Source organism: Calypte anna, chromosome 21 (genome assembly GCF_003957555.1).
Source record: "Calypte anna isolate BGI_N300 chromosome 21, bCalAnn1_v1.p, whole genome shotgun sequence".
In the NCBI taxonomy this organism is placed as follows: Eukaryota; Metazoa; Chordata; class Aves; order Apodiformes; family Trochilidae; genus Calypte; species Calypte anna.
The window spans coordinates 4,844,706-4,857,918 of NC_044266.1; the positions used below are offsets into that span (position 1 = coordinate 4,844,706).

The 13,213-nt window shown below is 53.7% G+C and overlaps 1 protein-coding gene across 1 annotated transcript; it reads right to left on the reverse strand.

The window, feature by feature from the left end:
• Nucleotides 1–5,558: 5,558 nt before the first annotated feature.
• On the reverse strand, nt 5,559–8,770 carry KLHDC7A (kelch domain containing 7A). The gene is made up of 2 exons (XM_030463421.1): nt 8,501–8,770; nt 5,559–8,056 (listed from the first exon to the last, which is right to left on the reverse strand). The coding sequence occupies exons 1-2, from the start codon at nt 8,696–8,698 to the stop codon at nt 6,182–6,184; spliced, it is 2,073 nt and encodes a 690-aa protein (XP_030319281.1). The 5' UTR covers nt 8,699–8,770; the 3' UTR covers nt 5,559–6,181.
• Nucleotides 8,771–13,213: the final 4,443 nt, after the last annotated feature.

Below are 13,213 nucleotides of genomic sequence, written 5' to 3' on the forward strand. Positions count from 1 at the left end.
AGGTTACTCCTGTTTATGATTATTTTTCAAGCTCATGCTCCAGGGAGTTCTGTTTCTTGCCAAGTGATGTGGATTAAGGTATTTGCAGTGCCTGCTGAGGAGAGACTGAAACAGTCCCGTGCCCTTGGCTGGCTGATGGAAACATCAAGGCAGACAGGCCCTGGCTAATGAGCCACCCTGTCCAGCTCATGTTTACAGGCTGGGGAAAGGGAGAAAAAAAATTTAAAAAGACAGGAAAAACTCAGAAAGTACAACCAGGCAGCAAGGGGACATGATTATTTTGTTACTAAGGCCTGGGTTTCTGATGGATGCTTTTCCCAGACGTCCCAAGCTGCTGTTTCAGCTCCTGTTTATTATCCCCAGTGAGGAAAGGTGGGGGGGAAAAAGCCAGAAACCAAAAAAACTCACTCAAAAATTAGCTGGAAGCGAAATCCTTGTGATGGCTGCATTTGAATTCCAAATAAAAAGCTCTCCAAATAAGGCCTATCATGCAGAAATACAACATTTCAGATGCTTGGCTTAGTGCAGATGCTTTTCTTTGTGCAAATGGGTGTTAGGGCTTCATCTCTGGTTGGTTGTAAAGCAAAAGGAGGGAGAGCAGCTGCTGAGTGACCTGGGTGCTCTCCTGCCATCACATCTGGTGCTGGAGTGGCCATATCCTTGGCTGGATTTCAGGCTGGGAATCAGAGAATCACAGAATGGTTTGGGTTGGGAGGGTCCTTAACTCAGTGCCACCCCTGCCATGCGCAGGGACACCTCCCACCAGCCCAGGGTGCTCCAAGCCCCATCCAACCTTCAACACTGCCAGGGATGGGGCAGCCACAGCTTCTCTGGGAAACCTGGGCCAGGGGCTCAGCATCCTCCCTTGCAGGGGCTGAGGTTTGCTCCTCCAAGTAGTTTAGGTGGTGCTTTCCTGGTTTTATTGGTGGTTTGCTGGTTTCGGGTGGTGTTTTACTGGGTTTCTTGATGTTACACTGGTTTTAGGCAATGCTTTGCTGGTTTTAGGTGATGCTTTTCTGGGTTTGGGTGGTGTTTTTCTGGTTTTAGGCAGTGCTTTGCTTTTCATCAGGTGGTGTTTTCATCTCCTCAAGTCACCTCAGGGTGAAGGGTTTCACCCCAGGGATGGCACCTCTAAGGCACCTTGGGATCTTTTCAATAAAGTTCACTCCAGGCAAGTGAGGAGAACCAAATGACTGCTTTTCACCTTGAAATCACTGCCCAGTGCCTGGAGAGTTTGCTTAAAAAGATCAACTGAGAACCCATGAACACCCCTTCTGCACCCCTTTCTCCCTCTCTTTGCCGCTTCTATAAATAAAAAATGAGCTTTATTGATTTGATTTCAGTAACGGAGAAATAATTTGCTATTGGCCTGACCTCACAGGCTGCTAAACTCTATCCAGGAGTGTGGGTTGGAGTTTGCTTTTTACATTTTTTTTCCCCCTTTCCCCTTTATAGCATTCCTGATCTGTGTTTATGATGCCAGCGCTGACACATCCTAAATACAGCGTGGCTCCAACCTCCGGAAAAACTCCCGGCGGGACTGAAAATAGTGGTTGGCAAATGTTCCTGCCTTGCTGGAGCTTGTGAATCAAAAACCATCAACGGTTTAAGTAAAAAGCCTGTGCCAGGGAAGGAGAACTTCTGCCCAAGCCGATGCATATTTTATCACTGCGCTAATTCACTCCCTCCCAACCCTGCCCGGGTTTTAATTAAACACTCATCAGCGAGGCTGTTATTCTCCCTTGGAAAGCCTCCAAAAGGACGTGGGGGTTTTTTTTGTTGTTTCATCCCCCCCCCTTTCCAAAACGCTCACCAGGGGATGTGCTCCCCATCCTCCCCTCTGTCCTCAACGAGTTTCCTCTGCTGCAAATCCCCCTAATTACATTTGTCTGCCCAGCAGCGCGATAGCATCTTTCATTAGCACTGACCTCCCCGTGCTCACAAGGAGCTGGCTGCTGGTCCCTGAGCAGTGCCTGCTGGATGTTGCCAAGAAATGTCCCCCTGGCTCTGTACGAGCAGGTCTGGGACTCAAAAAATGGGTTTTGTTGAGCCCTGGTGGCAAACGAGTTCATGAAGCTTGGGTCTTGTTCCCTGTCTGCACAACTGGGCTGGGGGCTTCAGGATGTGTCCTACCAAGGATGTATTGGTGCCTATGGCTGGTCAGCTTGGATTGGGTGAAGAAATGGATGAAAGAGGCCAGGAACTTGCTCCCAGAAGGAGTTGGCTGCTGGATGCTGCCAAGAAATGTCCTTCTGGCACTGTACGAGCAGGTCTGGGGCTCAGTGATGGGTTTTGCTGAGCCCTGGTTAGTTTGTGCCTAATTGCAAATAAATCTGTGCAGCTGGGCTGTCCCTGGAGGCAAAAGCAAAAGCTGAGGAAGGTGGAGGCTGGGGGCTTCAGGCTGTGTTCTTGCTGTGGTGTCTGTGGGTGCTGGTGAGGAGTGAGGGGGGCTGAGGTTGGTGCCTCCAGGGTCTGTTCCACCAAAGGGTTGTTGGTTGTGGGTGCTCAGCTTGGACAAGGTGAAGAAATGAGCAGGTGAGGTCAGGACATCTCCCCTTGGCTTTAAGAATCTCCTGAAGGCTCTGCTGGGGTCAACACCTCCCAGGGCAGCACAGGAGGGTCTGGGAGAAACCACAGGAGGCTGAGAGGTCCCAGCTCCATCCCTGGAGATGCTGTGTGGGTCTTCCCCTTCCCCTGCCTTTAAATTCCCATTGAGCTCCTCAAGCACTGACATGAGTTTGCTCCCAGCTTGTTAGAAACAAGACACTTAATTTGTCAGCTTGCTACGCTTAATATTTCTTTCATGTATCTTGTCAGCTTTAAATGCAAAACATGTCTGGATAAGCTCTTTTGTTTCTTTATTTATTTAGTTTTTTTGCTTTTTGGGTTTTTGTTTTGTAGTCAAAGTGCTGAAGGTAGCCACGTTCAACTAATAAAGAGAGATTTTAAAATGCTGGTTTTGCACTTCTTTAATTGACTTCCAATTTCTATTCGTGTTGCAAAGGCAGGGGAAAAAAAAAAAAAAAAAGAAGAGAGAGAGAAAATAAGAACCAAGCAAACAAGAGCCGAGTCACTGGCTTTTTTTTAAACCCTAATCAAAAATGTAAAAATTAAGAATCGGAATCAATGTGCATTAAACGATGTAATTGCCTAAATAAACGTGGTGGGGGTAGATAATGCATCTTTCTGATGAGAAGAAAATGTTGAATTTAGTGCCTGGGTTATATTTGGGTTCAGAGTAACGTGGTATGGCCATTGCACCCCTCTCCTGGGGGGGGATTAAACCAGGCAATGGGCCTCAGTGGGCCCAGGTGCTGGTGGAAGGATGGAGGAGCTGAGAGCATCTCTGCTGAGGGGATGAGAGGGAGGGAAGAATTGCTCCTGGATGGTGGAAATTGGTTTCCCAGCTCTCCTGAGCTTGGTGGTGGTTGTGGTTCCTCTTCCAGCACCAAGTCCTGGCTTGAAGCAAGAGAAGATGCAGCCACCCCAGTGCCCAGCACAGGGACCATCCCTGCCCTGCTCCTGCTGGCCACACCAATGCTGACACAAGCCAGGATGCTGGTGGCCTTCTTGGCCACCTGGGCACACCCTGGCTCATGTTTGACCCCTGTCAGCCAACTCCTCCCCAGGTCCTTTTCTGTTGGGAAGCTCTCCATCTCTTCTTCTCCCAGCCTGGAGCACTGCTGGGGGTTGTTAGGACCCAAGTGCAGGACTTGAAGCCTCTGCCCCAGCAGCAGAACCACAGGGGGGGCACCCAGCACAGGGGGAAATCACTGCCCAGCATCCAGGGGTGGTGGCAGGAGCTGGGCAGTGAGGGTGCTGTTGCCACCACTCCTGTCAGCTCTCCAGAGACTGCTCCCTGAGTGGGTAGGAAAAAAAAAAAAAAAAAAAAAATCATTCAGGTCTGAGTATCCTCTTGCATTTGTCCTTTACCCTTTGCTTCCCCACCTCTAAAACCCATTTCACCATCAACCTGCTGCGTGCTTTTAGCTCCAAACCTGGATGTCCTTCCCTGCAGAACAAGCAGTGTTCCAGCCCTGCTTGTCCTTGGAGTTTTTAATCTCTAAAATGCCTCCCCGGCTGAACCACGTTAATATTGGAGAGTGGAGGAGAGGAGGAGGGGAGGGAGATGCCCACCCCCCACCCCCACGGTGTCGTTTTTCATGGCTCAACCCCGGGGTTGGGGAATGAGGAAAAGCTGCTGGGCTGGAAGGTGGCAGCCAGGAGTTAAAGAGAAAGGGAAATATTAAAGTGGAAGCAAAGAGGCACTGGGAGCAGGGCAGGATCCTGGGAGGAAAAAAAATATTTGCTGTGGAGAAAAAATAAACAGCCATCCCCTGGAAGGACTCCAGGTCCCAGACTGTCACCCAACCAGCCCTGGGGGTGCTGGGGGACACGGAGGGGATGTCCTGGGGGACACGGAGCCGGGATGCTGGTGGGGCCAAGAGGATTTTGCAGGTTGCAAAGGGGCTGATTTGCTCTGGGGAAGCAGCAGGTACCTGCTGGGTTTTGCTGGGGGAGAAGCAGAGATGTGTAGAGGCACATCTGAGCCTATCTCATGGAGTTTGCTGCGCCCAGCAGGGGCTGTGGAGGTGGCTACAGAGAAGAGTTAAATAATAATGAGGATAATCAAGAGGGGGGTTCTGACTCACAAGGTTTACCAGCCCAAGCATCCTGGCAGAGAGAGATGCTGGGATGAAGGAGGCTGCAGCCCCAGCACATCATGGGTGGGGGGGTCCTCCTGAGGTAGGAAGGAGTAGCCCCAGAGTGGGTGAAAGGCTGGACCAGAGCAGCACACGGTGCAGTGCCCACCCTCCAAGAGCAGAAGGTGCAAGCAACCTTCAGAGGGGGGGTGACATTTCCTCAGCCTCCAAGAGCCCCTGGATGCCACTGAGCTTTGTAGGGAACCCTTGAGGCAGAAACACGAGGTCTCCAGGCAGTGACCAAGAGAAGTCATAAATACTTCTGGAAGTGATTTGAGAGAACATTAACCCAGGCTCACCTAAACCACCATGACCAGCAAGGCCTAATGGTGACAGAATCACAGAATCATCCTGGTTGGAAGGGACCTTCAAGAGTACTGAGTCCATTGTCAAATGACCACAGGCTTCTCCAGCACCAGCTTACCTCCAAGTGTACATCCATAACCCTGTGGCCATGACCAAGGAGATGGTTCCAGGAGGGTTTTGTCCATCTGGGGCTGAGAGGTGACAGGTGAGGAGCTGTTTCCCTAACAGTTGGAGGGGAAGCAAATACAATTACCCAAAGTAACCTTTTGGCAGGACAGGGAGGCAGCAGAGCCAGGTGGGTGAAACCCGAGGAGGAAGGGGATAAACAACCACATCCAAGGCCCTGCTTTGCTTTTGGTTGCCTCCTTGGAAACATTTGTGCAGCAATTAGTGATGTAAAACATACCTCAGCCTCTTTGTTCCCATTAGGCTTGGCTACGGCTTGAAATGATGCACAACAGTAGCCCGTGGTTAATTTTACCAACTGTTCACTTTAATTTCATTGAAGACCAGCTGTCTATAAATCCAGCCAGCTCATTTACATCCCGGGTGTGCAAATCTCTCTCTCCCTATATATATATATATATATTACTCTGTGCTGAGGATAAGTTAATAGATAGCAAGGCACGGGTTGAAGCCGGGCACCCTCTGCCCCCAACCTCCAGCCCTAGGGACGTGTGAGGTCAAGGCTGAAGGCTCAGTGCTGGCGTGATGCCGATGGGGATGACCTTTGGGTGATGCCTCCTTAGGGCTGAAACCCTGCTGCTGCATTCCTTCCCCTTCCAATCCCCCACGTGTGGTGTGTCCAGGTCAATATTTAATACCCAAATATTGCAAATCAGCTACCTGTGGGGCAGTGCACAGCTGGGAGCCCGTGGGGAGCCAGTGTTTATTTGCATCCGAGCAAGCACGCCTATATTTAAATACCTCTAAGCAAATAAGTCCACCCAGCTCCTGCTTTGCTCTTCCTTGTGACTTCAAGGTTGGGTTTATTGGCAGGATCTGAAGGTAACTTGTGTCCTGCCCTACTTGTGGGAGTAGATGTGATGCCTGCTTGATGGGTAACATTGTCCTGGTAGCACTGGTGCTGTGCCATGTGGTCCTGGTGGCTTCTTCTATCAGCTTTCACCATCGAGTCGTATCTAAGCCACCACCAGTGTTGCACGGATCCCTCAGACCCGTGTTTGAGCCATCCCTGCCTCCGGCAGCACCAGGACAGCCAGGAGGAGGCTGCCACGGGGTGAGGGGAAGGGCTGCAGCTCCTTGGTCCCGAAGCGAGGGGAGACGTGGTCGGCCAAGAAGCGCAGGTGGAGGTCTCGGCCGACGCAATGGACGAGGCTGCCCAGCACGGCGCAGCGGAAGCTGGAGGGGTTGGACGTGGCGTAGGTGGCACAGGGGTACCACAGCTTGGCCTTGGCCCCGCAGCGGTAGACGCCGATGCCGGTGCCACGGCGGAGGTGGAAGCGGTAGATGAAGCCGTCGGTGCTCACCATCTCCACCGTCCTCTCCTCGCCCCCTCCCGCCGGGCTCACCCTCCAGCTGTCGGAGCGGGCGCTGTAGCGCAGCAGGACGCGGCGCAGGGTGCCCCCCGTCACGTAGATCTCCCCGTCGCACACGGTGGCCGTGTGGGCCACGGCGAAGGTGTCGTGGGGCAGGGGGGCAGTGAAGGCCCAGCGGTCTCGCCGGGGGTCGTAGCGCTCCACTGTGTAGAGGCACTCACCCCCGATGGCGTAGAGGTGGCCGTCCAAGGCCACCAGCTTGCAGCGGGGCCTTGCCTGGTTCAGGGGACAGATCTCCCTCCAGATGTTGGTGAGGGGGTCATAGCAGAAGGCGCGGTTGGAAGGCGTCTGTGTCCGGCCCGCACCCTTGCAGCCGCTGACCACAAAGAGGTAGTTGAACATGCTGCACATGGCGCAGCCCTGGGAGACCACCTCCGGGGGCACGGGGCAGAGGTGGTGCCAGGAGTCCCCTGCCTCATCATAGTAGCAGAGGTGGCTGGGGTGGAGGTTGGACTCTTGCACGTTGATGTCTGCCGTGGCCATGTACATCTTCCCCTTCATCCTCCGACGCAGGATGAGCTCCCGCTCGGCGGCGTTGAGACGGCCGTAGATGGAGGGTGTCCTGAGCACCTGGAGATAGTTGTCACTCATGACCTTGTAGGCAGCCTCCTGGAGGTGGCCCAGCTTCTGTGCCTTGGCCATGCAGAGGACCTCATAGCAGTTCCCCAGGTCCAGATGGGTGGGTGTTGGTGTTTGGAAGAAGTTGGCATCGGCCACCAGCCCTGGTTGAGGACTTTCTGGTGGTGACAAGACCCCAAAGCCTTCCAAGGGCAGCTGGAGGTGGGGACTGTCAGCAATCCGGAGGATGCTGTCCTTGCGGCCAGGAGATGGTGGCTCTGGGGAGGTCTCCGGGTTCTCTGTTGGTGGTGGGACTGCAGTGTCCCGTGTCACCAGAGCTGGTTCCATCCCCTGGGTTGCAAGGCCCTGCAGCTTTTCATTGACCCACCCCAAGCTGCTGCTCCGAGATGTTCCTGGAGGGATGTAGGGGACAGATCTCTTCTTCAACACCGACTGGGAGATGGACTGGACATAGTAGTCGTAGACTTTACCTTTGAGGCCGGGGAGGGGCTGTCCAGCCCCATCCCTCCCCCGCTGCTCCCCGATGTAGCTCTCCTCCACCTGGATCTTTGCCACCGAGGAGAAGGAGTAGGAGGCATCTGACCCCACGTCACTCGCCGTCATCGTTAGCCCCAGGTCCGAGGTAACACTCAGGGTCTGGATTGTCCCCCAGTGCCCCTCAGTCTTCTGCCTCATGACACCGATGGCCAAATCCTGCTCTGTGCTCTGGGTACGTCCCTCCCCTGCCACCTGGGCACCAGCAGTCCCAAGAGGGAGCCTGTTCCTTGGGGCAAACACTTCCCCTTCTCCACTGCTGCTCTGTGCTTCAGCCATGGCCCCAGGGGCAGAGGAGCTCAGCTCCCTTCCTGACCTGCTTCCCAGCTCGCTTCCCAGTTCACTTCCCAGCTTGCTTCCTGGCTTGCTTCCTACCTTACTTTGTAGCTCACTCACCAGCTTGTTGCCTGGCTCACTTCCCAGCTTGCTTCCCAGCTCATTTCCTGGCTCACTTCCTTCCTTGCTTGCTACTTTACTTCCCAGTTTGTTTTCTGCCGTGCTTGCTTGCTTGCTTCCCAGCTCACTTCCCGGCTTACTTCCCAGCCTGTTTCCTAGCTCACTTCCCACATCACTTCCTAACTCGCTTCCCAGCTTCCCTTCCAGCTCTGTCCCCCTCTCACTTCCCCTCCCAGCCACCCCATCTCTCCTGTCAGTCAGCCTCAGCCCCGCACCCACCTCCCCTTCCTCCCTCTCCTCCTCTTCCTCTGCTCTCGGCTCCCGCCGCCCAAGTCCCCTCCGTGTCCTGGGTCCATCGGCTCCTCCATCCCCATCCTCCCTCCTCCTCTCCCCACCCCAGCCCCTCCTCCGCCGTGCTCCCACCACTCCATCCGCATCCTGGGGAAGTTTTTCCTTCTTTTCCCCCCTCGCCTCTCCCTGGGTGCTTTTCCCCCCGGTCAAGGAGCGGGATCTGTAGAACCTGTAAGCCCAGGTCAGGAGGAGCAGCGCGGCTGCGGAGAGGACGAGCTTGCCGGCCAGCTGCATGTCGGGCTGCCAGGGCAGGGTTACCCGCTGGGGCATTTTTCCATCCCAAGGAATCCAGGAGAAGCCGATTAATGATTGTCCCAGCCAAACCGGAGCCTGAAGCTGAAGGTTTGGGGCAAGGTGACTTTGAGCTTGGCAGGAGGTTTCCGGATGAGTTTTGCATGTTTGGGTTGGGCCGGGCGGAGGGAAAAGGTGCAGCCCCGAGCTGGCTTCATGCCCCTGGTAAACAGAGAAGCTGGGAGAAAAAGAGTTGGCCACGAGGAGTTTTAAAGGGCTTTTTTTTTTTCTTTTTTTTTTTTTCTTTTTTTTCCTCAGCCAGAACCATCCTAGAAGCAATTTTACGAGGAAGAAAAAGAAGCACAAAGGAAGGAAAAGTATCTCCAACTGTGCTGGCCGCGTTTTGGGTTTGTTTGGGGTTTTTTAAGTGTTTGAAAAAGATTAAAAGGGAAAGTAATTTTTTTTTTCCCAGCAGGGAAAGGTTCTTCATCCTTGGGTACTGGGGAAGGGAGGGAGAAGCCACCCAGTGCCGGGCAGACCTTTGGCACTGAGCAGCTGCTGGGCAGCAGCAATGGGTGACTAATTGGGTGGCCTTCGTTTGCAGCACGCTGTCTAATGAAGGGGAAAGAGGCTGAAAGCTGCCTGGGTGGCTTTGAGACCAGGTTGGAGAAAGGAAAGGAATTTGGGATGGGAGAGGTGGAAGGCAACTGTTGAAAGCCACGTGCTGCTGATTGTGGGGAAACTGAGGCACGGAGGAGTGTTGCACTTGCTTCTTTCTCCCCCTGGTAGGACTCCGGTGATGCCTCTGGTTCTGCTCTGAATTTCAAAGATTTAGAGGGTTTGTTGTCCCTGTTGTCTCCAAGGCAGCCAGGACCCCACATCTGGATGATGGTGGGGGGAGAGGAGGGGGTCTGGAGCCTGGCATCCCCCCACAGCCCCAGCTGAATTCAAAGGGAGAAAATTAATTTCCTGTTCCCCCCAGGGGAATGTCTTGTGTGCTGAGAGACTCATAAAGAACAGAGGCCCCATGAGGAGGCACAGAAGGAACCAAAAAGTGGATGGGGGTGGTGGCTGCTCCTGTTTGTGTGCAGGGACTCAATCCCCACTACTCTGGGCTCGATCCGGTGGGATTTGCTAGAGAAATGAGTCCAGGAGAAGCTCAAACTGCTCCTTGTAGGAGGTGTGGGTGTGATGGGGCCTGACCTGATGGGTCTGTGGTGGGATGAGGTCTTGCTGTGGCTCTTCAAGGGGTGATGGGTGCTCCTGAGGTCATTCCCAGTGTCTCCCAAACCACCCCCCGTGCTGCAGCTGATCTCCAGCAGCCACCCCGTGATCTTTGGTGCTGCCTTTTGGGATGGGGCTGAGCAGCTGAACCTCCTCAGGGTGCCTGCCCCACACCAGCTGTGCACAACCCTCATGTCAACAGGCAGAGCCCACCAGCAGCTACAGGGGGGTGTTTGGGAAGTTGTCACCTTGTCTGGGAGCAATGTGGGAATGAGGTCACTTAGATTCAGAGCTGGGCTGCTGCATCCTGCCCAGTTGCATCTCAAGCTTGGGCCAAAACATGAAGCAAACCCCAGGCAGTCGCTCCTCTCCATCCTCTTGGACATGGGCATTCAAAATCCAGCAGTGGAGGAGGGCTTGGTTTGGCCAAAGCATGGGGAAAAGTGTATCCCCCCTACCTGCAGATGTGGAGGGTCCCAAAGCCAAGGTTGGAGCTGGGGTAACGGGGATGTGTGTCGAGGTTGGGCACGTTGTGAGCTGAGGGTCTGACCACCCACAGGAGGCCACGGCCCTGGGGCTCTCCATCTCTCCCTGCTCTGTTTGTTGGTTTTTTGTTTGTTTTTTTTTTAAATCCTCAGGTGTATCTGCAGGGATCCTCGTGGTTGTGAGCTGGGAAGGATGAATTATGCACGTGTTTGGTGGCCTTGTGAACCCGACCATGGTGTCTGGTGATGAGGTGGGGGAGGCAAGGGAAGAAAAAACCCCACTGGTTCTTCCACCAGCATTCCCAGTGCCATCAAACCAGATGGTTTGTTCCCCCCACCCTGGGTTTGTTCCTCCCCACCCTAACACCCCAAAGGGCTGGTGTGGGGGTCAGAGAAGTCCCACCCTTGAGAGACAGGGGGTTGGGCTGCAGTTCTCCACATCACCAGTGGGATTTTGTGGACCTTGGGATGGCCACACGTGGAGCACAGGGGAAGGTGAGGACATTTTTTGGGGGCTACCATGCTCCGGATGCCTTTCCCTTCTCAACTGGCAGGATGGGGACCCCAGAACCCAGCAGCCAAGCTGGAGGTGCGAGGGATGATGTTGGGAAGGAGAATTCCAGGAGCCAAACTGCAGCTACAGCACAAAACTGTCACTTTATCCACGGGAAGGAGGACGAGAGCGGCCCCGGCGTCTCCCAGCAGCAGTGACGTCTCAGCACTTGTGACTCTAATTGAATGTAATTGCCTTGTCCCAATTTTCCTAAAACCTTTTTCAAAGTCCCCTGAAATTAGGGACCATCGATAACGCCGCTCCTGGGGGGGTTTCAGCTGGTGTCAGCCCTCAGAAGCCTGATTAATTTTTTACCAGCTAATCAGATCGCTTCTGCAGGTTGTCAGCACCCGATCTGTCGTCTCTCATCAATAATAAAACACCCCAAGCAGTTTTTTTCCACCTCCAGCCTCCTACATTATTCACTGCCAGGGCCTCAACCAAGGGGGGGAGGCAGAGGTTTAATTGGTGTCCTCTGGAATTATTTACTTGCAGGAAAGGGGAAGCTGGTGAAGGAGAGGAGAAGGGCAGGAGGTGAAAGCAAGGTCTAGGCTGGTGTGGGAGGTTTGCTTTGGGTCTCTGATTTGGGGTGACATCTCTCCATGGTCCTCACCTTGGGGGGGATGTTAGGGAAGTAGGCAGCATTTCTGCCCAAAATGAGGAGTGATTCCAGCGTCCCCCTGAGCATCCATTTTGGTGGTGGTGGTGTTGAGAAGGTCCCATCCTATTGCTTGATCCATCACTAGGGAAAGATCTGAGCATCCTATAGAGGGGTGGATTTGGGATGTGCAGAACCTCCGAGCCCACTGCTCTTCTCCCAGCAGCTGGATGGGGAGGTGACTCTGGAGAGGGCACCAAGCAGAGCTGGTGGATGATGGTGCTGCCTCTCTAATGCTCTTCATTTCTATGGCCCTGGGCTAAAATCACCACATTTGCATTTAAATGGAGGTTTGGGCCTCTGTGAATCCCCATTTTCCAAGCAGAAGGTCTAATGGTTCTTTAATCACATTGGGATGAGTCCCCTGGAGCATCTCCAATCCAGGAGGATCAGAAGCATTGGTGCTGGGAGCTCTCCTGCCTGCTCAGTAGCATGGGGGTAAACTGAGTCATTGGGAAGTGTCTAAAAAATAAAGACTCTGCTAAAAAACAGAAGTTCTTCTAAAAAAAATAAAGGTTCTTCTAAAATGAAGGGGTTCTCCTAAAAACTGAAGATTCCCTTCTCACCCATGGAGGTGTGAAAGCAGCTGAGGAGGGAGGGAGCAGGTTCAAAGGGGTATGGGTGCTTGGATGCTTCTGCTTTGGGATGTTCCTGCTCCATCCCAGCCAGCACCTGTCTATCCTTCCATATTACTGTGTCTGGGAAGCAAGTCCTGAGCCACAGCTTATTCCTTGGGCTCCTGGGAGGCTGGGAAATGGCTGGCAGGGAGGTTGGCAGCCCAGCATGGTAGGGACTGAATCTGCTTAATATTAATTAATCATAATAGTAATAATAATGCTTAGCACTCGTCCAGGGCTTTGGAAAGCTGAAGCTGCTGGTTAATCCTCTAGGATTAAAAGCTCCTGGAGGAAAAGGAGGGGGGAATGCTCCATCCTTAGGCTCCTCTCTATCTGCATCTGCTCCCCAGGGATCCAGAGCAGGATGCTCTTGGGGCACCACAGGGAGGGAAAGCAGCTGGAGAGATCCCCCAGCACCGGGCAGGATTGGGGTTTTTTTGTACAGAGGAGGATTCACAGCGTAGCAGGATGTGCCTGGTGGTCCCGGGATACCATAGGAACAGCCAGAATCTGACCTGGCCACATCATTATCCGTTTCCATGGCAACAATTAGCCAAGAGGGATGGGGAGGAGGGCACGGACGGGACACGTGTGCTGCCTGCTCATGTGTGAGTGCTGACATTTTGGGTTGGGAGCTGCTTGTCACTAGAGATCGACCATCCGGGCTGGGACAAGTGCTGTGAGGGCTCCCATCTTCCAGCAAAGCTGATTTATCCCACTCAAAGTCCTGGGGTGTCAGGCCACTCATCCGTGGCTTTCAGACTCCCAGTGCCACCATCCACCTGTAGGACTTGTCCCCAGTGTACCCCTGGTGCTGGGGATGTGTGTGTATGTCCCTGCCTTGGGAGCTGAGACCCGGGGCAGCTCGGTGCAGTGGGTGCCAGTGGATTTTTTCCAGGGGAAATCCAGAAGGGTCACCAGCCCAGAGTCTTTCACAAAGCCTCTGGGTACCCCAAAAATCATTCTGGGGTGCCCCAGCACAAGGCAAAAAATTAAGCAACACCTTCTACAGGGGAG